Source organism: Sorex fumeus, unplaced genomic scaffold, assembly GCF_029834395.1.
Source record: "Sorex fumeus unplaced genomic scaffold, SorFum_2.1 ptg000072l, whole genome shotgun sequence".
Taxonomy (NCBI): Eukaryota; Metazoa; Chordata; class Mammalia; order Eulipotyphla; family Soricidae; genus Sorex; species Sorex fumeus.
Window position 1 is genome coordinate 1,577,414 of NW_026606129.1, and position 26,714 is coordinate 1,604,127.

Here is a 26,714-nt window from a genome sequence, read left to right on the forward strand (position 1 = left end):
ACCCAGTAAAAAGATGCTGCCACAGAGGCGGGACCGACCAGAAAATGTGAGTGAGGGGAGCAGCCATGAGGACATCACCCCCCCCCCCAGAAACCATCATGGCCACACCTCTGGGACCAGGCCCAGAGACAGCAGTGCTCTGCATTTTATTAGTATTGAAAATAATACAGACAGATAGCCATAGGGTACACACAGCAGCTTCAAGATACACTTGGTACTTTTCAATATGAAACATCGGACGGATCTCATGGAGATACATGGCTACAATCAGGAGCCAATGACCCTTGACGATGAGGACAGGAACCTCGGGTGGGAATCACTGAATCAAAGGTACCACTTGGTGCACGAGACGCCAACGGGTGCTGAGGACCCCGTGCGAGCGTGTTGGAGGCTCCAGGGCACGGGTCTCTCCAGGTATGTACAGTATTTACAGAGAAGCTTGCAGAAGAGGCGACTTTCTCTCGCGAGTGGAGTTTGTCTGACATGGAATCTCTAAATGTAAAGTGAAACTTGATGATGGGAGCTGAGTGCTTCTCTCTCTCCTCGTCCCTGCTATCCCCACTGTTTGGGCTTCTGGTGTCTGTGCGAAGCAGGACTTGCCAAGTCGGTGTGTGGGGAGGGGCCAGTCTCTCCGCCAGCTTCCCTGATGTCTTTACATATTGCTATGAGGGCATGCGAGCCACCGCCCTAGGACCAGGGCAGAGACAGGGTCCCTGAGATCAGAGCTGGGCAGGGCAGTGGGGAAAAGGGGCTCTGTGGGGGTGGAGTTTCAGGACGGGCAGGGAGACTCATGTGGGAAGCCGGTTGTGGGCCCTCAGCGGGGCCCGTGTGTCCCACCAGTGTGACCCCAGGCCTGGGAGGGAGGGTCCAGAGAGGCACGACCACAGGAGGGGGGTGTGCAAACTGGGTCCAGTGCGGTTTGAGGTCCAGGAGGCTCCTCCCTCGGTGCGTCACAGCTTGAGCAGCCCGGAAGGCTTTTCATCAGGTGAGGGAAAGCCCTTTCCACATTCAGGAATGTTCCAGAAGATGGACTCTTGCTGCGCTATCCGGGCTACAGCCCTGGGAGTGGCCCTCCATGTGGAGGGGACCCACATCTCACAGGATGGGTCCGAGGCAGGGAGGCAGGAGACCCAGCTGGTCCCGAGGCAGAGGAAACAGCCCCGTATCTGAGTTCACAGAGGAGAGAGCGGGGCGACCGCGACATTGACACCCAGAGGGTCCCAGCACAGGCCCACCGCAGTGCCAGAGCCTCAAGTCCACGGCTGCGCCCGGAACACAGGGCCACTTCCCAAACAGGCCCCGAGTCTGGGGACAGAGAGGCTTTCAGGGCACCTCTCATCCTTGGGCATCTCAAACGAGCGTCTCAAAGTAATGCTGATGGTAGCTTCCAATCAATGCTATTAGAGTGTGAAATAGCATTTGGGTGAACGAGTCCTTCTAAATTAAAAAACAAAACTTCAACAACGCATGTGGTGTATCTGTGTGCGTATGTGCTAGTCTGGGTGTACACGTGTGGCATGTGTTCCTGTATGTGTGCATTGCCTTCGTGCATGTTCATGGTATTCACGCGTGCTCTGTGTGCATATGTGTGTGCACGCATGTGCCTGTCGGGGAGCATGTAAATCTTCATCTCTTGGCAGTGCTTAAAATCATAGCCAAAGAATCTATGAAAAGTCTGAGTTTTGTCGTATGCAAATTCCTTTGGTTTATCAGGTAAATATTAAGGCATTTCAGATTCCCTACGAGGACCCCGTCCTCCCAGTCCTTTCACGTTACCTACACAGACAGTCACAAACACAGCTGGAAGCATGCACGTCGCCAGTCTCGGCCGGCTGCCTCGGCCGCTAGAGCAGGGCCAGCAGGAGGCAGAGCAGCGGCGGGGCGCGGCGGGCGGGTGCGGAGCCCCGCACAACAGGACCTGCGGGAGGACGGGCCATGAGTAGGCAGCACCGGCCCCTCATTCGGAGCCTGGGGATGCGCCCTCCAATCAGATCTCGAGAGGGAACACTCCCTCCAATCAGATCACGAGGGGGAACGCTCCCTCCAATCAGATCTACGATCCGAATGATTTTTAATGATTAAGTTGAAATTGGAAAAACATCTTAATCATTTTTGTAAACAATTACATTCTATTACAGAAAATTTTTGAATAATTCAGTGGTCTAAAGCAAGCTTCTTTGTCGGATGAGCTCGGAGATTGTGTCTTTCTATCTCTACATTTCTAGATAAATTATTATACATAATGTGAAGCCTCAGCTGTAGAAAGCCACCACCAGACTTCAATAACCAAACGTAAAAGATGCCTGTGTTGATGAGGGCGGGGCTGGGGTCGGGAAGCTGACGGGGAGGGCAGGGTTGGAGGGGAAACTGGGGGCACCGGTGGAGGGAAGATGACACTGGTGGTCGCTGATAGAGCACCAAAAATCCAACTATGAATAATTTTGTAATTCACCGTGTTTTAAATAAAATAGAAACGGGAAAAAGAAAAAGCTATCGCCAGGATTTGCTAGGGATGGCTTGTCTGCCGATGCAGCAGGAAGGCGAATGGCAAGGCTTCTGGTTCAGCCGACCAAATTGTGCCCCAGTGTCCGACCCCAAGAGCCCTTATGGGGCATCTGGCATGTTGAGGTCAGGGGGCAGCCAGCACTGATCTCAGGGCTGCAGAGAACCTGTATCAGCACCCCCTCCCCCATGCTAACAGCCTCCCTGAATTGGGGGCTGGTGGGCACCTTCAGCTGTCTGTGGTGTGGAGTGGTTTCTTTCAGCCGGGAGGCGCTTCCTACTGCTTACACAGTTCATGCAGACAAGGCCAGCTGGTCAGGTTCTTTGCAAGGACAAGGCTAGCTGGTCAGATCCTTTGCAAAGAAAAAGTGGTTTATATTTGAGGCCATGGGACCACAGATGTAAGTTATGATTTTAGAGGAAAGATGACATTTCTTCTGCCACTACCACCGATTAAATATGAATGCAAGCCTATTTCCCTGAACTTAGATGTGCTCTCTAGAGAAAGGAGAAATCAGTGTGAAGCTCCCCTGAAATCAGCAACTTCAAATTTGAGGGTGTCTTTTGGTTTGTAAAGTCTGATTTTGCCAATGTCATTTTTGCACTTTCTAAAGAACTGAAAATCTTCATTTATAATCTAGAGGAGGCAATTAAATATCTTTAAAGTTCTCGTAGGTTCAGCATTGCTCAAAAAACCTCTGAGAAAGTTCTCTTTGCCTATGCAAGATGTAGTCACATGCAGGCAACACTCTGGATGAGTGAAAATGCAAACCCAGGCCTAGAGCCTAGTACAGCAGTAGGGCATTTGCCTTGCACGTTTCCAACCCAGATTTAATCCCTGGCTTCCTGTATGTTCCCCGGAATCTGCCAGGAATGATCCCTGAGCACAGAGCATGGCCAGGTGTGGTAAAATGAAAATCCCCCCCAAATAAATGATAAAAACGGAAATCTGGAGTTTTGCTAACGAATGTTGATGGCTTTTCTGTTTCTGCTCTTTCCCCCAATCTCACCATTAGGAGCAAACACTCCAGCTCTCAAGGCCCTTGCCCACCCCTCCCCACATACAGAGAGCTGGGGGTGGGTAGAGAGGGGTTGGGCACCCCCAGAGGCCCTGCCCCAGGTGGGCAGAAAGGAAGCTGCCTCCCTGCCCCTACTTACGGCTGATTCCTGGGACCCTGATCTGCTCGCTGCTGGCACCGTCACCTCCGGCTGTCGTGGCCTTGACCTGGATGATGTAATCCCCCACGGTGGGCAGCTGCAGCTCCACTGAGGTCTGGTTGGTGCTGAGCACCTGTGCTGTGGTCTGGCCGCTCGCCCTGTAGAGCACCTGCAGGGGCCACAGCACAGGTGAGGCCCTGGCCAGCACCCACGAACACAGCTGAGGCCCTGGCCAGCACCCATGAACACAGCTGGGGCCCTGCCCAGCATACAGCACAGCTGGAGCCCTACCCAACACCCACAACTCAGGTGAGACCCTGGCCAGCACCCACGAACACATCTAGGGCCCTCTCTAGCACCCAAAGCAAGAGCGAAGGCCTGCCAGCACCCACAAACACATGTAAGCCCTGCCTGGTACCTACAGCACCTGGCCCCACCCCAGCCCCTGGGATCCTCCAACACCTGCTGCTGATCTCCCTGATCTGATCAACCCCTCTCCTCAATGGACCTGAGGAGCACCTGAGCTCTGCCTGGGACTCGGACTGAGGTCAGCACCTTTGGGGCCCGCGGTTTCCTGGGGTAGAGGGGAGGGAGGCAGGGGCCCATGGGTGAAACCTGACACCACGCCAGGTGACAGTTCCCACGGGCCACCAGGGCAAACCACTCAGGTGACAGCAGCAGACTCTGCCCCATGTCCCTCCATGGAGCCACTCCCCAAGCAGATGTCAGGAGTCGGGCACGTAGGAGAGCTGTGCTGCTCCTTGCCCAGATACCCAGGGGGCTCCCAGGGACTCCTGGGGCCTCCCCTCACCTGCGCCCCATAACTCACCTTGTAGCCTGTCACCTCCGACTCGTTCTCTGCCGCTCGCACACACTCCCAGCTCAGGAGGACGGAGGTGCCGGTGCTGTTCCAGACAACGTTTCCTGGGGGCTGGCTGGGAGCTGGAGGAGAGAGAGGAGAGCTGAGAGCCACTTCCTGCATAGGTGGAAGCACAAACCCTGTCCTGGGAGGGCGGGAAGAGACGTGTGGAAGGTTCCGGAATGGCCACTCAGCTCCCCTGCAAGCCTCAGGGTTCAGGTGGGGGGCGTGGGGCCCCTCTTACAGCTGCAGGAAAAGCTGCTGATGGGGACCCTCCTGCACCCCAGGAGTTCACGAGCTGGGCCCAGAGATGCAGGGCAACAGCAGTTGGCCCAGGGTCGGCAGACCGCCCCCTTGTGAGGAGGCTGGGGCTCAGGGCCTGAGGCCAGAGTCACAGCCAGCACCAGGGTCCAGGCTGTGACCAGGGCACATAGTTCTTGAGAACGATGAGGGAAACCAGCATCTAGGAGAGTCTCCTCAGGGCACGAAGACTTGGGTGCACGATACAGCTCCCCTTTGGGGGTGCTGGGCTGGTGGGGGGCCCAGGGTGGGAGCCCAGAAAGACGCCAAGAATCTGCCTCCTGTCACTCACGGACAACAGAGGGGCTTAGCATCTGGCACTGCTCCAAACATCGCCAAAGCCCAGAGGACCTCTGACGGCCATGCTGCCCACGTGTTTGCTGAGCTGTGACGGAGGGCCAGGAGCGTGTGGGCAGTGGACGAGGGGACGCGGAAGCAGAGGGAAGGATGGGTCGGAAGGGCAGGAGGCAAGTCTGCGGGGGCTAGAAGACAGGAAGACTCGCGGTTGAGAGGGACAGAATGAGAGTCCAGAGGCAAGGCCTCGGATGTGTGGGCAGCTCTTTGACAACAAAGGGACGAGGGTGGGCAGTGAGGCAGGAGGGCCCCCTTTAACAAAGGTGGTGGAGAAAACAGGTGACCACGTGCAAACAAGAGGGACTGAAAGTTCATCTCACTTGTACACAAAAGTTGATTCAAAATGGACGCAAGACTTTGATGTCAAACGTATTTCTAAAAAATACACCAAGGAAAGACAGGATCCCCCACGATCTCATCCTGGAGTCTCCAGTGATTCCCGCTCGTGGGCAAAGGAAACAAAAGCAGAAGAAAATAAATGGGAGTGCCCGAGAAAAAAGCTCTGCACTGTGAAAGAAATTAGGCCCCAAATGAAAAGACCTCTGACGGATGGGGAGAAAATATCCACACAATTATATGGCAAAGAGCTCAGATCCAAAAGACATAAGCTATTCCTGAACCTCAACAACAGAAACACAAGAAAAAAAATCCTCCATCCAAACTGTGACGCTTCCTCCAAGATGACACATGGACAGCCAACAGGCACGCGATGTTCCCCACCACTTATTACCAAGGGAGAGCAAATCCAAGCAATAAAGGTCCCTCCACGCTGCGAGAACATGTCAGAGAGCTGGAGACAGTAAGTGCCATGGGGAAGCGGTGGAGGGAACTCCTGCTCTTCCCCTCCCCTCCACTCCCCTCCCCTCCCACTCCCACGCCCTTCCCCCCTCACTGCTGCTTGCTCTGGTGCCTGTTCAGCCTCTTGGGAAAATGCCTGGAGATTCCTCAAGCCTATGGGTTGAACGTCCGTAGGACCAGGTGATTCCACTCCTGCGCCTCTACCCCCCAAACACAGAAGCCTTCACGGACAGGGCCCATGTACGGCTTATCCATGGGGATAATATTCACAATGGCTGAGACCTGCAAAGCACCCAGTGCCCAATAGCAAGACCAGTGGAAGAAGAACCCACAGTGTGTGTGCACAGCGGGAAGTCACTCAGCTGTGGGAAAAGGAGAGAACTGGCAACTGGCTGCAACCTGGGTGGAACTGGGCCATGTCATACTAAGCAAAGGAAAAAAGACAAACAACCAGTGACCTCACTCATGCAGAATACAAAGAACAAAGCCAGGGATTAGCAGTCCCAGTGGGAACCTTTGAGAAAGGGTGAGGAGTGGGAGCTCAGACCAGGGCGGGGCGGGGGAGGGGTCCCTGGGATCAAGAGGGCTCCGGGGTCTCAACCCTGCCGTTGGGGGGCTGTGGCCTCACTTCCCTGCCGTGTAAACCACCACGCCTCATTTTTAAAGAATCAATTGCAAAGACTTTAAAAGTTAGAAAGATCAAAGAAACGCCCATGGGAAGCATGAAGACCTCGACATCGACATTAAATGTTAAGTGGAAGTGGCAGTTCTCAGCTCAGGAATCTATTTCACGGGAACCACAATGACCCCCATCTGTGTTTCTGGCACAGTGTGGCCTGCAGGGGCCCGAGGAGGGGCTGAGAGACCCCTACTGTTAAGCAGGGGAGAGACTCAGCGCCCAGAGCCCAGCCAGGCCCCACCTGCTATCCTGTCATGTGACTGGCTCCGGGTTCCAGGGCCCAGCTGGGCACCCGTGAGCCCCTGCACTGGCTGCTCTGGAGCGATCCCCCTGCTGCCACCCACGGCCTCCAGCCCACCTGTGCGGCTGACCAGAGAGTAGGGCTGGATGCTGCCCGGAGCCCATCTCCGGGTGGTCCCTGGTAGGAAGGGCCCATGTGGCCAGCAGGGCGGGACCAAGGGCTGTGTGACCAGTGGCCTCATCCTGCCCCTGGGTTCTGTGCCCAGCAGCCACACCCTGACTGACCTCGGGCTGCATGGCCAGTGGCCTTGTCCTGCACCGTGGACCCCCGAAGGCCAACCAGGCTTTTCCCCGACTCAGCAGTCTACCCACCTCTGCTCCATCCATCCCTCCTGACTCTGCGAGGGTGTCTCAGCCCATCCCCACTTCCCAGTCCTTGCGCTGGGCTGGCCCAAACACACACATCCCAGACGGAGCCTTTGGTGGATGCTGCCAGCCACGGAGATGAGAGGAAGCAGTTGAGTCTAGGGATGCAGGGTATGACGAGGTGCAGATGCACCTGGGGAGGCCCAGGCTGGCCCTGGCCGGCCCACATCACCCCTGCCCCCGCCTGGGTCGGGCCCCTGGTAGCCCCAGCCCCCCAGGCTGTCAGTGGGACACTGGCTGTGTTTAGGGTGCCAGCACCCCCCCCCCCCTTAACAGGTCACCAGCTGTGTTCCCACACGTCCTCCTGGAACCACACAGACGCCCTCAAACCACACGACACTGCTGGCCGCTGAACTCACGGGTCTTCCTGGTGGTGGCGTTGGCTGCCGTGCTGAATGGCCCGGGCCCAGCACTGTTGTAGGCGCGGACGGCCACGTGGTGGGGCGCGTGGCTCTTCAGGCCACGCAGGGTGGCCGAGGTCTTGTTCCCAGCCACCAACACATGGCGGGCAGCGGCCTCATCCCCGGGGCTCCAGTACCGCACCTGGCCAGGTCACAGAGAGAGGCAGGTGACCGCATGCCCACGCTGGGCACTCAGAGAGCAGGCCTCCTCGGAGGGACCCAGCTCTGGGTTGTGCAGAGCCGAGGGGACTCACACCTACGTGAGCCCAGGCTGGCAGGACACATGCGGGAGAAGCGTGTCTGCCCTGCGCCCTGTCCTGACATCCACACTCCAGAGGAGGAGGGCAGAGTGCCTCCGAGCACAGTGGCACGAGTGCGACTCTGCGGGCCCCGCGGCCTGTTCAGGTCAGGCCTCCCGCTCCTGTGGGGCCCCGGGGTGGGTGCAGGCCCCACGCAGAGGAAAGCAGCTAACGGGAAAAGCGCCACATGCGGGGTTGGCCAAGTTAAAAGACAATATTCGGACAAAACAAGAAGTGCCTCGCTGCCCAGGGTCAGTCCAGTCCTCTGAGAAAAGCACCGAAGTTGCTATTGTCCTCAAGAAAACAAAGTCTGAGCCGAGCAGCTGAGCCTTAGAAATCCATTCTTTACAGAAATTGGAAGGGTCAGGGCCTAGTCCCGCAGGTATGACCTTCCCTGCACCCGCCGCTGCCCTTCACTCTGCCTCAGGCTCCCTCTCGCGGCTCTTGGAGGAGGAGGTGCAGCCGGAGAGTCCCCCCACCCCCCAAGTAAGCCCCCCGCCCCAGGGTGCCCCAGAGAGAGGAGGAGCAGAGATGAGATCTGCTCACATCACAGTCACTCAAGAAGCCACAACACCGGGGCTCCTGTCCAGAGTTCATGCTGTCCTGACAGAGCCTGCACCTCCCTGCTGAGTCAGGCAGGACACGCACCATGGACAGCAACCCAGTCACACCAGCACAGAGACCCTTGGGACTGGGTTCATGCAAGGAGCACCGGGGAGAGCCCAGAGGCGCATGCACACACACACACACACACACACACACACACACACGGGAGCAATGTGGAGGCATCACACTCAGAATCACACACACACACACACACACACACACTCGGAGAATCACACACTTGGCACTCGGAATAAAACACATATAACACACATACATACTCAGGGAATAAAACACACGTACTCGGGGAATCACACACACACACACACATACACATATACACTCAGGGAATCAAATTCATCTGGGAAATCACACGCTCGGGGAATCACACATATTTAAGGAATCATACCGACCCACACTGGGAATTGCACACACACTGGGGAGTCAAACACACACACACACACACACACACACACAGAATCCCACACAGAAAGTCACCCCTCCTCTAGGGAATCACACACACACACACAAGCACACACACACACACACCTAGGGAACCACACACAGGGACTCGCACACAGTCACTCGAGTCACCTCGTAGCCCAGGAGACGCCCGTTGCTCGCATTCCAGGGGGCTGCGCTCCAGGTCACCTGGATCTCCGAGGAGGACAGGCTGTGGGCGGACACTCGGCCCGGAGGTGCTGAGGGCTCTGCGGACAGGCGGGAGCCATCAGGGGCGAGCGAGGCAGACCAGCCGGTGCTTCTGGGGCCCTGGGGGCCGCGTCCCTGCAGCTCTGTCCTTGAGCGCTGCCTCCTCCCTCCCTGCCATCCCCACCCAATGACAAGAGCCCCTCGTCCCCCACTGCCCATGCTCGGCCCTTTCATGTTTCTGTCTCACCAAGCACAGATGCCCACGCCCAGGAGACCCCCCGACTCAGCCATGGGCCTCCCTTGCAGGACACGAGCAGCCACTCGGGTGGGGGAGGGGTGGGTGTGCACAGGCCCCTCGTGTGTGAGGGACACCCCAGCCACGCCATCACTCGCCCTCCCCTCTCCGGGCCTGGAGCCAAGGTGAGCCCAGGCTTCGGCCTGCAGCCCTGCTCCTGGCTTTCAGCCCCAGACCCATCAGCTGTGTGCGCTGAGGCCACACGGGGCTTGGAGGGAGGACTGGCCGGTGGCTGCGGCTCTGGGCCCTGAGGGTGCCAGGCTGTCGCCATCACTGTTTCCGGAGTCCCGTTCTGTGAGGAGTCCTGGGACTCTCAGTGTACCCTGGGCCTTGGGGACAGACGATGGTGTCTGGCTGGAACGAGAGGCTTTCCAGCTTGTGGGGCCACAGGGAGTACGTGGGGCACCACCAGCCTGTGGCTCATGGACTCCGGGTGGTGGGGTGGGCAGTTGGTAGTTGCCCCCAAGCTGTTGTCATGAACGTCTTGGGCAACCCCTGGATGTGGGGCAGCTTTGACCAGAGAAGCATCCCTGGGCCTCCAAGAAACCTGCTTCTCTTCCCGCAGAGCCTGACGGTGGGACTGTCCCAGCCAGGATGGGCACAGCCATCAGTGGCAGACACGTAGGTGAGCCAACCGCACCCCACGCAGCCTCCTGTCTCCTGCCAATCTCTGTGTGCCAGAGCCCTCCCTGTGCCGGGTGCCCGTGTGCCGGGTCCCCGTGTGCCGAATTCCCACCTGGCCTGGACCTCACACAATACCCGTGGGCCAGATCCCTCCATGTGCAGGATCTGTGTGCTGATCCCCCCGCGTGCTGATCCCTCCGTGTGCTGGGTCAACCAGGCATTTGATCCCTCCGTGTGTCAGATCCCTGTGTGTTGACTCTCTCTGCACAGTGGATCCCTCTTGTGGTGACTCTCCGTGTGCTGGATGACTCTCCATGGACCCCCACGATCCCTGTTTCTGGTCTGAGGATCTCAGAACTGATCCTTGCGTAGCATGTGCACAGACCCACTCAGTGCCCAGACGGGGTCAGCCCTGGCCCATACCTTCTTCTGCAGAGAACACGGTCACCACGGAGCTGAAAGGGCCTTCCCCTCTGTGATTGTAAACACCCACTTTCACCTCGTACAGCGAGAAGGGCAGGATGCTTTCGTTCCTGAAGACATAGCGTGGGGTGTCAGGGTTGGTGACCACAGTCTGGATCCAGGTGGAGACCCCCAGGGGGCGGAAAGCCACGACATAGCCAAAGCCTTCCCCGTTCTGCAACTCCTCGGGGATGGGCTGCAAAGGGAGGTCAGGGTCAGGCCAGGCCAGGCATGACATACGTGCTAGGCCCAGGGGAGTGGTCCACCGGGTGCCGGCCAAGGTGGGCTGCGGCTGTGTAGACCACCAGGGCCAGCCACAAATATGGAGACATCAACACGCCCAAGCTCTGAACCATGAGACTCTTCCTTCTGGGCCACCCTCACTCTCAAGTCAGACAATCTTATAATCCCTAATTACACAGTGTGGAAGGAGATTACACATCCACATGGCAATTTAGTAGAAACGAAGAAAATGACAAACGGGAAATAAAAGGTAAAATGATATGTTTGAGTCACGTAGAAATTTCCTGCCGACATTCCATTATGATGTGGTGACATTCTATTATTTCCATATCTTAGAAAACAACCTAGAAAACTCTACTGCCTTCTGCTTCGAAAGTGTTTGCTCAATTTGGTCCTAACTACAACATGTGACAGGGGCCAAGGGTTGGTCTGAAATCCCGCCTCTCTGCCAGTAAGCGGGCATTATCAGTGGGGCTTATGGTCAGGGGGCTCACGGACAGTCCCCTCCCACAGTCACACGGCAGCTGCACGGGGTGGGATAGCGGGGCCCTGGGGCTTCTGCAGACACTTACGTCCCAGGTTATCACCAGCTCTGACCGGCTCCCACCGCCTCCCTTGACTTCAGAAGGAGGCACTTCTGGAGCTGCGCGGGCCAGAGAGACAGAGAAAACCCCGTTTCCATTTGGCAAGGTTTCATGAAGGAAAGAGGCCTCCAGGTCCCTCTTTGAGCACTTGAGAGTCTGGCCTCTGGCACCTTAAACACACATACAGGTAGGTACAGAGGTATAGATCTACCTGTAGAGGCTATCAGACGTAGTCGCATGAACACATTTGAGAGCTAGATCTCCCAGTGAGAATATAATGTCTCCCACGGATTAATATAATGAGGTCAAGTGACTGGCCAGGGCTACAGGGAAGGGCTCTGACAAGAAACATCCAGCTTGCCTGTGTTGCTGGACAGCTGCCAGCCCCAGGGCAACAGCAAGCTCTCATGAGAAGGGCCCAGACTCGACTCCCAAACACCCCTAGGAAGGGTCCAAGTACCCCAAAAAGGACCAGACATTTTCCTTCACCCTTGCTTAAAGATCAGGAAGCCTCAGGACACAGTGAGAATCTAGGTTGCCAGAAAGTGGATCTGGTTGTCACCACACGTCAAAAAGGTCCAGAAAGTGCCACCCTTCACCCGTCACCACGCGACACAGCAGGTCAGGCACCCAAGCAGAACCCCCCATGCCCAGAGAGACACTCTGGGCTGCTCTGCGCAGTGAATGGGCACTGCCAGCCAGAGAGACCCCAACCCCAGGGCACCCACCCACCAGCCTCTGAGGTTCAACCCAGACACTGTTGCAGTCTCTTTACTCAAAATTACTCAACTCCAGATCCTGGATGGAAGCTTTACCCTCTCCATGCCTCGGGGATGGGACAGGAAGTGCACTTCTGCCTTTTGCCAAGGAAGTTTTGTAATTGTAAAAGAATCCTCTTGTGACTAATACCCACAGTGGCCCTACATGGACAGTCCTGGCAGTGATGCTCGTAACACAGGGCTGAGACTGACTTCTGCCTCCTGCCATTGCAGTTTCTTTCTGGGCCTGGCGGCAGCCTGTCACTTTCTGGCTGCATACTCCCTGTTGCCATCACTGAAGAGTTTGCTAGAGCTTGTGACAAACGGAAGCAGTTGTTCCCTGGGACAGGGGTACTGCCAGGGAGCGATTAAACCTTGAGTGACAGCTCCAGACCCACTCAACGCAGTGAGAAATGGGGACACTGCGCTGACCCCTAGAGGTGTTACAAAGCATGAGAAGCATCCACGGGCCTCGCCCGGGGCTGGTGCCCGCTCCTGCCATCAGCAAGTTGGGAAGTGAGGACATGGGTAGGGGCCAGCCCCAGGCATGGGAATGGACACCCCGGGAAACCTCCGAGCCCATTACTCAGAAAACACAACACTAACCTGCCTCTTCAGTCCTTACTTTTTCTGAGGGTGAACTGGGCTCTCCACCTCCGAGTTTGTTACTGGCTACCACCCGGAACTCGTATTCCACCCACGGGTTTAACTCCACCACAGTGGCTGTGTGTGTGTCCCCGTCGATGAGGCTGGGCACTACAAAGGCATGGAGCAGAGAGTGAGTGTCCAGCCTGAGCCACACCTTGACCCCAGCCCTGCCACCCGCCTTACCCGTGGTGGCGGCTTGCCAGCCCACAGAGAAGGGCGTGCGCGCCTGCACCGCGTACGACAGGACGGGGCTGTGGTTGTCTGCACCTTCCTTCCAAGAGAGCTGTGCCGTGGTGTCAGTGATCTCGTCGACAGTCACACCTTGTGGGGGCCCAGGGGAGCCTAGAAGGATGCAGACAGTGTGGGAAATCCATGAGGGGTGGTCTGTGGGTGCTGCAGTCCCTCCACTAACCCCCAGGATAAAGCCACTTGGAGGGAAGGCCACTTGCCAGGGAATCAAGTGGCCAGTCCCGTTTCCCCCCACATCTCAGTCCCTAGACCGTAAATCAGACGTAATGCAGCACTTCCAGCCTGGATTACTCCAGGACTGCGAGTGGCGCTTGGGGAGTCTCTGCTCATCAGGCTTTCTGCCCTGTCCAGCCCCAGACCCTCCGCCTGTAGGACGCTGCCTTTTCCTGTTGTGTGCTGTGAGCTCGGCAACCCTGCCTTATAGCTCGCCACTTCCTGCAGTCACAGCCTGGCAATTGGTCAGAACCATGGACAGCGCCAGGAGGCTGCCCCACGCCTGCAGCCGGCACTGCATCAGGACCACGGACAGCAGCCGGCCAGCCAGTGTCCTCTGGGCTTGCACACGCATCACTGCTGTGGGAGTGGTCACAGGCACACACTTGCACACGCATGCTCTTGTATGCACACGCCGTAACACATATTCACACACCTCTGTGAATGCACGCGCAAGTCTGCAAACACATGCACAGGCAAGCACACGCGGGTGCACAGCTCCGCACACAGGCAGACACATGCACTCCACGCATACACCGCCACTCATATGCCCACCGTCTCTGCATGACAAGCATAGACACCCCCCGAGTCAGCGATGGGGTGCAGTAAGTGAGGCGGAGGGCAGTGAGAGGGTTTCACTTCTGTTCTTCTTGCCAGACCCTCCTGGCACCCGGGGCACAGAAACCAGCATGACCATCTTCAGCCTGGTCAAGGCCCCCAGCTGGGAAGGAAGCTTCGGGTCCAACACGGGCTGAAGTGGGACCTGGGCTCACCTCTCACTATGAGGTCAGCAGTGGACGAGACACTGTCCACCTCCGTCTGTGCCACACATGTGTACTGGCCGCTGTGTCTCAGCTGAGTGTTCCTGATCAGCAGGTCGCCTGATGAGCTCTGGGGAAGACATGGGAGGGGACGTGAATCCCAGGGATGACCTGCCCGGACCCAGGCGGGGTGGGGGGTGGGGGGAGCCTGGGCCAGGAGGAAGCCCGCCTCGCAGGCTGGGTTCTGCCGCTCACTGAGCCCTGGGCTCCCCCTTGCGATTCTCCAGGGTGGACAGCCCCTGAGTAGAGTCACCTCCACTATGTTTTATTTCACCTCAAAATCTTATTAAAGCACAGTGAATTGCAAAATTATCCACAGTTAGGTTCTTGACATATAATGTCCCATCACCAATCCTGCCACCAGTGTCAATTCTGCCCCAAGTCCCTCTCCTGCCCTCACCCCAGTCCAGCCTGCCCTCTTGAGAGGTGCCTTTTAAATGTGAATATTCACATTTGTTTCTATATCCAGGCACTAGCTCAGTGGTCAGCCCCGGTGAAGTGCTGAGCAGTGGGCAGCCGGACTGGGGTGGGGGCTGAGATCTGAGACACTGCCCTCACCCCCCAATGCCTACAGCTGCTCAACTTCCTTGCTACAGAACTTAGAGACAGCGGTGTGAACCATGGCACGGGTACACATTAAAATATATTAGGTCAAATATAAATACCAGCTTCCTTAAAGACTTTCACTGGCACCTCCAGGGCCAATTAGCAGGGGGAATGTGCTTCTAAAAGCCCCACTTTAAATGCTGCTCATTTTAAAAGCTTGTGAGATTCCAATAAAAAATGACCAAGAACAGGTTAGGTTCATACATTAGGAAAAGTGTGGATTAAAATAAAACAATTCAGAAAGCAAAGTGCTTGGGATGTGATCACTTACTGATCTCAGAACTATACGGGGGGAGGCTCTGGGCTCACTCTGTCAGTGGAGGGTCTGCACCCTCTGTCCAGCTGCTTCTGCTGCTCCCTCAGGAGCTGGGGGAGGACGCCCCGGACAGCCAGCACAGCCAGTGGGGACTGTGGGCTCCAGGAGGGGCCAGATTGGGCACTGGCTTCACTGCTGCTTCTGTGAGCACATTCTGTGTTTGTGGAAGTATGTGTGCATCTGGGCCAGAGCAATTTTGTAGTGGTTTAGGTTTCATCTCCAGTACCACAGGTCACCTTCTGAGCCTGCCAGGAGTGAGCCCTGAGCACAGAGCCAGCAGTGACCCTGAGCACAGAGTCAGGAGTCAGCCCCAAGCACTCCTGGGTGCAGCTCCCAAACAAACAAATAAACAAGCAAACATATACGCGAATCATTCTGTAGGATGAGTCCCTGCGGACTCTCCAAACACAGAAATTATTAGGCACAACTGTAGGACCTTGGACTGAAGCAGTTTAATAATATGACTGATTGTAAACTCTCATTTCTTTTCCTAAATAAAGCATTTGGGGCATTCGAATTCAGAACTGCATCCTAACCTGGAATATGTGACTTCTTCATTTCACTCCCTCATGCCCTCCTCTCCTCTCTTCTTTCCTAAACAATTTACTTAACCAAAAAAAAAACATTCAACATTTATCATTGTAGCACTGTTCTCCCGTTGTTCATTGATTTGTTCAAGCGGGCCCAGTAACATCTCCATCGTGAGACTTGTTGTTACTGTGTTTGGCATATCAAATATGTCACGGGTAGCTTGCCAGGCTTTGCCATGCGGGTGAGAAACTCTCGGTAGCTTGCTGGGCTCTCCAAGAGGGGCGGAGGAATCGAACTCAGGTCGGCCGAGTGGGCCGTGTGCAAGGCAGACGCCCTAGCTGCTTTGCTAATTTAACTAAAAGTGCTGATAGTAAGAGCAGCCTATAATTTCTTTTCAAGATGAAATAGAATCTTCCAGATGTTTTACAAAAAGAGAACAGAAGGGATGGGGAGAAGGGCAGGGGTTATGGTGCTTACCTTGCAAGCAGCCAACCCTGATTCAATCCCCAGCAGCATATGTGGCCCCAAGTACCACAAGAAGAAATCTCTGTGCCAGAGTAAGCCTGAGCATCTCTGGGTGTGACCCAAGATGTGAAAAGAGAGAGAGAAGAAGAAGCAGTAGCAACCCCCCACTTCCTGTAGAGCTGTTCATAGCGCAAATCTATGGAAATAGTCTGAGAGGCCAAGAGCAGAGGAGTGGTCAGGAAGACGTGCTGTGTGTACGTGGGATTCATCCAGAAGGCAAGGTGGGTGAGAGCAAAGGCAGGCAGAAAGCTTGCCTTCTGCTGCAACTCGGGTGGAACTGGAGGGACCATGGGAAGCAACATAGGTCAAAGGGAGGACAAATACTGATGATCTCACCTCTACGTGGAATTAGGAAGCAGGAAAAGGACTCGGCTGGCCATAGTGCGGTGGCTGCCACAGGCAAGAATTAGGGAAGGAAAGTGTCCTGTGGATGCCAAAATTCAGGCACCCTGTGAAGTGTGTGATGGCCCTGTATCCCAGAAACAGAAATGTTTGCTTGTTTGAAAACCAATGCTACCTCAATAAATGAAGTCTTTTAAAGACTGGAAAAGGAAGAAGCTGAAGCAATGGTACATTGGGGAGGGATGTGTCTTGCACACGGACATCCTGGGGTTGATCCCCAGCACCCACGTGGTTCCCTGAGCCTCCAGGAGAAACTCCTGAGTGAAGAGCCAGGAGCGCACCCCCAGAACACCAGGGGATGTGCTCCCATATAAGAGATTGGAGAAGGAAGAGGAAATCCCCAAGGAAAGTGGCACTTTACAAATGACTCTCATCTCCATCAAATTTTTAGTTAGCAGTTAGAATAATTAATTGTGATAAAAGGAAAGGAGTGTGAGGATTATCCAATATAATTAAGTGAAATGTGGTAAAGTGACAGATTATTTCTCAACATATTTATGTAAAATTGCATCTAACATTTTGACATACTTAGAAACAAGTTTGTCATTATTTTTCTCAGTACAAAATAATTCAGATAAATCAGGGGAAGAGCCGTCTCTCCCAATGCCTCGGAAACCCTTATTCTCAGAATAATTTGTTTTTACAAAACAAGACAAAATGACTTTGGGTTCATGATTGTTCCTTGACAACAATACACCTTTTCATTGTTTTGTGTTTGCTATAGTGGCTTGCCCAATAATGTGCTGAAAACACACAAATCTGCCTTTACCCCTGGAGTGTGAGGCTGGCCTCCAAGCCATGGAGTAAACCTTATCTCGGTACTTATCTCGGTACCTCCAAGCCATGGAGTAAACCTTATCTCGGTTATTCTTGGGTGTTGGTCTCCTATTTTTTTACTTTATGTTGCCCAGATGAATGCAATCTTTCTATGTCTGTCCCTCTCTTTCTGACTCATTTTGCTTAGCACGATACTTTCCATGTAGTTCAGATAGAGAAGGGAGTTTCCATGTAGCTCAGATAGAGAAGGGAGCACCAAATAAAGGGTGTCGGGAAGATCCACCCAGGATGGGAGATGCATGCTGAAAGCATGCTGAAAGTAGAGTATAGACCGAACATGACTGCCACTCAATGCCTCTTCTGCAAACCACAGCACCCAAAAGGAGAGAGAGAACAAAAGGGAATGCCCTGCCACAGAGGCAGGGTGGCATGGGGGGTGGTGGGAGGGATACTGGGATCATTGGTGGTGGAGAATGGGCACTGGTGGAGGGATGGGTACTCTATCATTGTATAACTGAAACCCAAGCACAAAAATCTGTAAGTCTACAACTGTACCTCATGGTGTTTCTCTAATTAATAAATAAATAAAAATAAAACAAAATAAAAAAAAACACACAGAGATCCTGTTAGAAGCCCGCTGTTAGAACAGGCTCAGGGACCTACAGAACCCTGAGCCGCTCTCCCCTGAGTCTGCACGGGTGCTGCTTGGGGAACTTCTTGGGGGCGGGCAGGAGCCCTGCACTGCCTCCTCTGGCTGGGGGAGCCCTGCCTGGCTCGTCCTTCCACACTCGCCCTTGCTGGCTGAGAAGAGCCATCCTGGCTTCCCGTCCACCCACACAGTCATTGCAGCCTCAGCACAAGCTCAGCTGTACCTGCAGCCCACCACTACCCTCCCCCGAACAGGGGCCAAACCCAGGCATCCTGGTCTGGACGCATGCAGGGTGGGGCGTGCAAGAGAAGCCTGTCCCTGACAGCCCCAGGGCCCAGCCTGCTGGAGCATCACCTGCTCTCCAGGACCCCGTCGGCAGTGTCCATCCGGAACCTCAAAACTCAGGGAGAGAGAGAGACCACGCTTGAAGCGGTGTAAGCCTTTACTGGAACTTTCATCTGGCAAACAGCATGAGCTACATTTAAAGGTCAGTAAAAGAAAATTGGTTTTGAAAATGTGTTTACTATCATAAAAAAAACAGAATCTCTGAGTTTAGATTCTAATGTTAAATGGATCCAAATGAACCACTTATTTTTCATGTTCTTGCTCAAGTCCAGGCCAATTAAACAGTATAATTAAATATGATGTCTTACAAAGTAGAATGATGTTCTTTCTGAATTGGAACATAAAATCTAAGACAGCATGAACAACCACAATGCAGAAATAAAAAGATCAATCATCCAACAAAGCCTTATTCCACAGGCCTTTAGGACTGGTCAAATATCAGTGGGCTTTCATCCATACAACGGCTAAGAGGACACAGAAATTCAACTGTCAGGAAGTGTGGCAGCCAAGAGAAGCACCCCAAATTTGGAAAGAAAACGAGAAAAACCCAAGACAGCAGAAGCCTGAGCAGGATGGAACCGAAACAGAAAGGACCTCAGGCAGGAAGGACCCAGAATAGGAAGAAACTAGAACAGGAAGGATCCAGAACAGGAAGAGCCCAGAACAGGAAGGGTTCAGAACAGGAAGGATCTAGAACAGGAAGGGTTCAGAACAGGAAGGACCCAGAACAGAAAGGACCCAGTAGACAACTGGAAGGCAAACAACCCAGGTCGCAGAGAAAGTCAAACATAAAGGAGAAATATTGACCCCAGCCCAAGGGAGCCTCCCTCGCACCCCTACCTGCCCAAAACAGAGATGGGCGTCTGCTCCCACAGGGACTAGTGGGAGGGCATGGTGGAGCCTCCCCAACAGAGGGCGAGACCAGCTCCACTCTGTGCCCTGAGAAATGACCCCTCACAAGTGAGGGTCAGGGAACAAGACTCCCGCAATGTGAGGGGAAGTCCTGCTGGAAGACCTCCCGAGGGCACGTTTGGCCAGCCACCCAGAAAAGAAAGACGGAAGGGCGGGACAGAAAAGCTTCCACCACGCAAAGTGGAGGTAAACCAAACCTTATCGTTCTTATTCTTATTTATCCAACAGACAATAATATCAATTATTTTATTTTACACATATGTTATACATGTGCAGGAAGCATATTGAATGACTCAATGAGTGCCAACAAGAAATTAAGAAAATTCAGCTACTGCTTGGAATATGCCCTCTTTCAACAATGTACAGAGAACAAAGAACATGGACAAGAACTAGAAGGCAAAACTATCTTATCAACCACCTTTATCAACATTCACATTACATATCAATGGTCCAATTAAAAGACAAAGACTGTCATAGTGTCTACTTGAAAAAGCACAGGAATCTACTATATGCTATCTACAAGACCCCCTTAAGTATGAACCACAGACTAAAGCTTAATAGATGAGAAAAATATGCCATGGTAAGCCTAATCCAAAGGAAGTGTGATGTACTGGAATCAGACAGAAATAGAGAAGTCACAGGACAGAGGGGACGATGCCTCAGGCGTACACGAGTCTGACACCAAGTGGCAAAGGCATGAAGAAAGCTGAAAAAGATGTCAGGAGCAAGAGATGCATCTACTACCCCAGGCAGAAAACCTGGCGCCCTCTGTCAAAACACACAGCCCCACCAGGAAAGCACACTCAGCACAGCGGAGTAGACACTGCTACCAATTCTAGGCATGATCAGTTAGTCGGTTAGTTAAGACAAAGGTGCTGCCACAGACAGGTGTGAAGCCGGGGCCCTGGTGGAGGGAAGTGAGCACTAGAGAGAGGGTGGGTGTGGGAACATCATATGCCTGAATTCATACCGTGTTTGTAATTACAGTGTTTGTAGTTCACTTTGTAATTTACAGTAACTTGATAAAAACGGAATTAAAAAATCAACACCGTGGGTGCCAGAGTGATAGTGCAGTGGGAGGGATTTGCTTTGCTCACGACCAACACAGGCTTGATCCCCAGGACGTCACACGGTCCCCCAGCCTCCCAGGTTGGTTCTCAAGTGCAGAGTGAGGAGTAAGCCTGAGTACTTCCAGGTATGGCCCCCAGAAAAACAAACAAAGTTAACTCCTTTTTATGATAAGAAAAACTATCAGAGAGATCTTCCTCAACTTGGCAAACAGCATCTACAGAGATTCTACAGGTGACGACACACACAAAGGTCAGAAAATAGAATGTTCGGGGCTGGAGCAACAGCACAGCAGGGAGGGCGTTTGCCTTGCATGCGGCCAACCCGGGTTCAATTCCCAGCATCCCATATGGTCCCCTGAGCACTGCCAGGGATAATTCCTGAGTGCAGAGCCAGGAATAACCCCTGTGCATCATCGGGTGTGACCCAAAAAAGCCAAAATAAATAAATAAATAAAAGAAAATAGAATGTTCCAGGCCAAGGTCAGAACAGCTGGAGGAGGTTCCCTTTCACTCCTGCCTGGTGCATTGCACAGACATCCTGAGGAAGCAACAAACAAGGGAAGAAATACAAAGTGACAGTTAGAGAAGAAATGACTGTCCCTTTCTATTTTCTCCAATGATAGGATAATCTCTGAGAAAATCTACAAAAATCATCTAAAAAATATCCCAGAAACCTAACAAGTGATTTAGAAAGTTTCCAGGATAGAGTGCAATATACAGCAGCAATGACTTTCCTATATAACAGCACTGAATAAGTTTTAAATATGAATTTAGAATAATTACATACTGATATTCATACACAGCCAACATGGCCGACCCGAGTTCGATTCCTCCGCCCCTCTCGGAGAGCCCGGCAAGCTACCGAGAGTACTCGATATGCCAGACACAGTAACAACAAAGTCTCCAATGGAGACGTTACTGGGCCCGCTCGAGCAAATCGAGCAAATCGATATTCATATGGGCATCCCCCAACTACTTAGCTATAAGTCAAAACATATTCAGCTAACAGAGGAAAATGACTGAGCTTTGGTGAATGGTATCAGAGAGGAATGAAAGGGAGTGTCAATGTTATCACATTGTCAAACAAATAAAGATAATCATGTTATCAAACAGGGCAAGATGACCTGGTTGATACATCAGTTCTTTCCAACATAAGCTACAGAATCCATGCAGAAACAGTCTGAATCCCAGAAAGTCATTTTATTGATATTTGAAAGCTGAATCGGAAATTTCAATGGAGAGGTCGAAGAGTGAGCTAACTCACTACTGCAGGAGAAAGTGTTGGAGCCCTGATGCCCAGCTGAAGATGACTGACCAGTGCCTGGCCAGTACGGTATGGTGCTGGTGAGGGGACAGGCACACTGGCCAGTGAAACAACACAGGGCTCAGAAATGGCAAACGGGACAGTGACCTCTATACAGAATACAGGTGATGTGTGGAGCACCGATGGCCTCCCAACAACCTCCCAGAACAACAGGACACCCACGTATGAAAGAAAACTAAAAGGAATCCAGATTCAGACCTCACACCCTTCAGAGAATGAACTTAAATGGATTCTAGCATTTTCTAAACCTAAAAAGAGTGTCTGACCCCCCAGCCCCGCCCCAGTTTAACACTGGAAAAAACCTCCTTGGTGCCCGACCTTGCAGTGGCTTTGCAGATACATCAGAGATGGCATCCACAAGACAACCACCAATGTGTAGCACCTTCAAAATGAAAATCTGCATTGCAAGGAACATGTCAGGAGGCTGAAGAGTTATGACACTAGGCAAAAAATGTTATGCCGGCATTTTTTTGCGCAGAGGATACAACTCTTCTGTTATCCAAAGAACACACGAAATTCTAAAACTCAACATTGGAATTAAAACATTGATTAAAACAGGAGAGAAAGAATGTACCCGCCAAAGGTACCACCAGCGGCTTACCTGGGTGTGGTTTAATTAACACAGATTGTAGCCAGGGGGTTAAAGTGTTAAACAGACACTTCCCCAAAGAATAACTGTAGCAGCAAGAAAGCATATGGAGAAACGCTCCCCACCATATGTCATCAAGAGACTGCTAATGAGAGCAATGACAAACCACCAGACCTCTGAGCTGGGACAAGGGTGTGAAATACAAATGCTTACAAGGACATGGGCAGTGGGGAGGTCCCACCCACTGCTCGAGGGGATGCAGAGTCTCAAAGCTGCACTTGAAGATTTGTGGCAGTTTCTTAGCAAACTAGGAACTCTCACTAAAACCCAGAAATCTTGTCCTTTGCTACTTACTCTAAGGTTTTCATTTTCATTTTATTTTGTTTTATATTCTGGGCCACACCTGGTGGTGCCCAGTCTTACGGCTCTGCTCTAGGGTCAGTCGAGGTCATGCTCAGGGACCCTGAGCTGGGCTGAGGAGAGCCTACGCCTACTATGTCACTCTGGTTTCTCCTCAGACACATACATCATGTTAAACCTTTTAAAAGATCTGTTTACAGGCACAAGCACAGAAGCATTAACAGCATCTTTGCTCATGTTTGACAAGACACACAAGTTCTATAGTAGGTGCTATTCATGTTATTCTCTACTAAGAAGAAGTAAAGTATGATAATCAAGACACTGAAACACAAGGGAACAAGTGCTTACTAAATGAAAGTCACGGGCTGTAAGGGATCCTGGCAGATGCCCTGGCTGGAGAATGTCCTGCACTACGAAACACTCCAAAGGGAGCAGAGGGCCTCAGAGCATGAAGGCTCTGTGTCGGGGATGGGGGTCCCACCCTCACACCCTGTTAAAGCCCCGGTATGTGCAGAGGACACCCTTCAGGCAAACTAGGAGCTGTGTCAGGTGGTGCATCGGCCGTGGCCGGGTCTTGTGGGGGCTGTGGGCGTGTGGGCACACTCAGGGGCACAGCCTTCCCACTAAATTTTGCTGTAGAACTAAAATTCCCTAAATAATAAAGAATACTTATTAATCAAAAGGTCAGTCACAAAAGACTGCATATTCCAGAATCCCATTTACAAGAAATGTCCAACCTAGATATTTCATGGTCAAACACAGAATCAGAAGGATACGGTTTTGCCTGGGAGGGGAGTGGAAGGTGGAGGACCGAGGAGTTAAGGGGTGGGGTGTCCAATACCCATCTGATAAGGGATTAACATCCAGGAAATACAAGACACCGGCAGAATCATACAAGGAAAAAAACTCCAACCCCGTCAAAAAATGGGGAGAAGAAATGAACAGAAGCGTCCTCAAAAAAGAAATACAAAGAAAAAAAAAGCACATGAAAAAATGCTCCACATCGCTAATCATCAGGGAGATGCAAATCAAAACAGCACTGAGATACCAACTCACTCCACAGAGACTGGCACACAGCCAAAAGAGCAAGAACAACTAGTGTTGGCGCAGATGCAAGGAGAAAGGAATTCTCTTTCATTGTTGGTGGGAATGCAGACTGGTCCAACCTTTTAGGAAAACAATATGGGAATTCCTTCAAAAACTAGAAATTGAACTTCCACATGACCTCACAATACCACTTCTGGGAATATATCCTGAGGATGCAAAAAACACAGAAGAAATGACATCTGCACCTGTATGTTCACTGCAGCACTGTTCACATAGCCAGAATCTGGAAGCAACCCAAGTATTTGAGATTAGACGACTGGTTAAAGAAACTTTGGTACATCTATACAGTAGAATACTATGCAGCTGTTAGGAGACATGAAGTCATGAAATTTGCTTATGAGTGGGTAGACATGGAGAGTATCATGCTAAATGAAATAAGTCAGAAAGAGAGGGACAGATATCGAATAACTGCACTCGCTTGTAGAATATAAAATAACAATAATATGAGACTGACACCCAAGGACAGTAGGCACAAGGGCTAGGAATATTGCTCTATGGTTGGTACCCTGTCTCATGAGCTGGGGGAGAAGGCAGCTGGGAAGGAGAAGGGGTCACTAAGTCAATGATGGTTGGAGGGATCACTCGGGAGGGGAGATGTGTCCTGAAAGCAGATAAAGGACCAAACATGATGGCCTCTCAGTCTCTGTATTGCAAACCATAATGCCAGGAAGTGGAGAGAGAGTAAGGGGAAAATTATCTTCCACAGAGGCAGGGGGAGAGCTAGGAAGGGCAGGGATACCGGGGTCAGTTGTGGTGGAAAATGTGCACTGGTGGAGGGATGTGTGTTCGATCATTGTATGACTGAAACTCAAACATGAAAGCTTTGTAACTGTATCTCACAGTGATTCAATAATAATAAAAAAAGAATAATCGGAAAAAAAAGAGGTGGTGTCTCTCTTTTTGAATTAAAATACTCGAAACTTGGTTGTGCTAAGGTTATAAACTGTAGATATACTAAAGTCACTCAATAAAACCACTTTAAACGTCCAATTGTGTGACATGCAAATGATTTGGTCACAAAGCTGCTTATAAATCACTGTTAGGTTGAGGACAGGCTGATATTATGGAGAATGGTTACCACTTTCTTTCTTATTCGGTTATTTGCTCAAGAGTGGGTTCGCTAGACTCGCCCTCTTTTTGATGTACTGACGAACCCCAGCTTCACCCATCTGCCAGTAACTAAACCAGAATTATAAAGTGAAGCTCTTTCTCCAATCAGCATTTTTGGAATGCCTGACAGTTTCATTTAAAAAAAAGAAGAAGTAGTATATATCCATCTACTTATATCTACAAAGGAGGAAGGAACAAGAGGGTTAAGTCAGGAAACATTCATTCCATGACACAGAAAACGGCTGGTCAGGGAAGAGAGCCGCCCTGGGGAGGGGCCGGACATCACCATGTGTTTTGGAAGGGGGTGAGGTTCCATGATTCTTTTTCATCCCAGGGAGCACATATGCCTGTTTTCACACCAGAGGATAATATGGCCAGAACTTTTGATGTTCTCTTTAATCCTATTCTACTTCTGATAATTCTGTAATTAATTGAGATTCAAAAGTTTTTAGTAAGTTCTTTTTTCCTTCTTACTTGTAAACTTCCAAGGAGAGAACATAGTTATTTTTTGACAATACAAGCTATTTTCATTCCGTTCTGAATCTGAGAAATAAAAAAGTAAATTGTCAGCAACTTAAGGAAATTTGAGGCTTTCATTAAGTAAGGGAATAATGAGGAAGGCAGATGGTCACAAGTGTGATTTCCAAATCAATAATTATAAAGGTCTGAAGTGCTTTCAAAACAAATGAAAAAATCCAAAGTGATAAGAAGTTTTAAATCTCAGAATCAAAGATGTAGATGTGTCTGCTAGAAACTGGAGGGTCTGCAGGCATCGAAGATCATAGCAAACGCAGAACTGCTGTCCTAGGGGTGTCAGCTCTGCCGGACCTGACTCGCCCGAGCACCTAGCCTCAGCGAGCACTGTCCTGCAAGCACCACCAAGCCACTGAGACCCTGCCCCAGGGAGAAGCCCCTCCCAAGAGCTGGGCAGTGCAGCTACGAGAAGGTCTGTGGGGAAAGACGAGGAACAACGCAGAATCTCCTGGACCGTCTAGCGACTTGAATCCCTCTGCCTTGACCTGCCGCCGGTCGTCTCTCTGTGGTCCTGAGTCCTCCCCTCCGCCTTTCCCTCCTCCAGCTCCACAGCTGGTATGTTCTAGCCGACAAAGGAGAGGAAAACTCTTAGGAGGAGAATTTAGGATTTTTGACTCTATAAAAATGAAAAAAAAATGATTTAACAACTAATATAAAATTAACTGAAAAGTTGACACCAGGAGGTAATAGCAAATCACTCAGGGCTCTTTGCCAGCACAAGTGTGTGACCCTTGGGCTGGAGGATAGTGCAGTAGGGGGCACGTGCTCCCCAGAGCAGCCAACAAGGGCTCCATCCCCAGCACCCCAGGTGGGCTCTCAAGCCCCACCGGGAGTGAGCCCGGACTACAGTGGGATGTGGCCTCAAAGCCAACGAAAAATAAAACCTGCCACAAATGTATAAAACTGAATCCTGAATTCCAGCAGAAGATACTAACAAGCAAGCATCTCAGGCTGCAAGATGGAAGGGTGGGCGTAGTCCCAGCGCACGTAGCACACGCGGTGACTAGCAGACGGAGGTACACACCCCTACTTTGTCTCCGCATGGCAAAAATAGGCCCGTCGGGCTGATGGGAGACTGGGAGAAACTCGGATTTTGCTTTAGCAACATTTGAAAGTCATTGCTAACGCCAGGTGATAATAATGATTCTGAAGATTTTTCTATTATACAGGCAGCTGGGCTTTTGTGAATTTTTCTAGCGGAAAAAAGGCAATTTTTCTTTCTTTATGCAGAAGTAATCTTGCCTTAAACAGAAGTCAGTATTAAGTTCTCAATTTCATTGATTTGAAGAAACTGAAATGCTAAGTCTTTGTTTAATATCCAAATTAATAATAAGCAAATGAAGGAACTCTCAGCCTAATTATTAATCAGAGAAAGGACAGGTTGGTGATA

At 51.8% G+C, this 26,714-nt stretch overlaps 1 protein-coding gene across 1 annotated transcript in view; it reads right to left on the reverse strand.

Moving 5' to 3' along the window:
- Window positions 1-1,844: 1,844 nt before the first annotated feature.
- LOC130037422 (contactin-3-like) overlaps window positions 1,845-26,714 on the reverse strand; it is an 87,105-nt gene continuing 62,235 nt past the window's right edge. The window contains exons 13-22 of the mRNA XM_056129264.1: window positions 14,120-14,237; window positions 13,068-13,226; window positions 12,843-12,992; window positions 11,467-11,537; window positions 10,613-10,847; window positions 9,214-9,329; window positions 7,676-7,859; window positions 4,490-4,602; window positions 3,661-3,829; window positions 1,845-1,918 (exon numbers count right to left, since the gene is read on the reverse strand). Coding sequence (XP_055985239.1) covers window positions 1,845-1,918; window positions 3,661-3,829; window positions 4,490-4,602; window positions 7,676-7,859; window positions 9,214-9,329; window positions 10,613-10,847; window positions 11,467-11,537; window positions 12,843-12,992; window positions 13,068-13,226; window positions 14,120-14,237 — 1,389 coding nt within the window. The remainder of the gene's footprint in view (window positions 1,919-3,660; window positions 3,830-4,489; window positions 4,603-7,675; window positions 7,860-9,213; window positions 9,330-10,612; window positions 10,848-11,466; window positions 11,538-12,842; window positions 12,993-13,067; window positions 13,227-14,119; window positions 14,238-26,714) is intronic.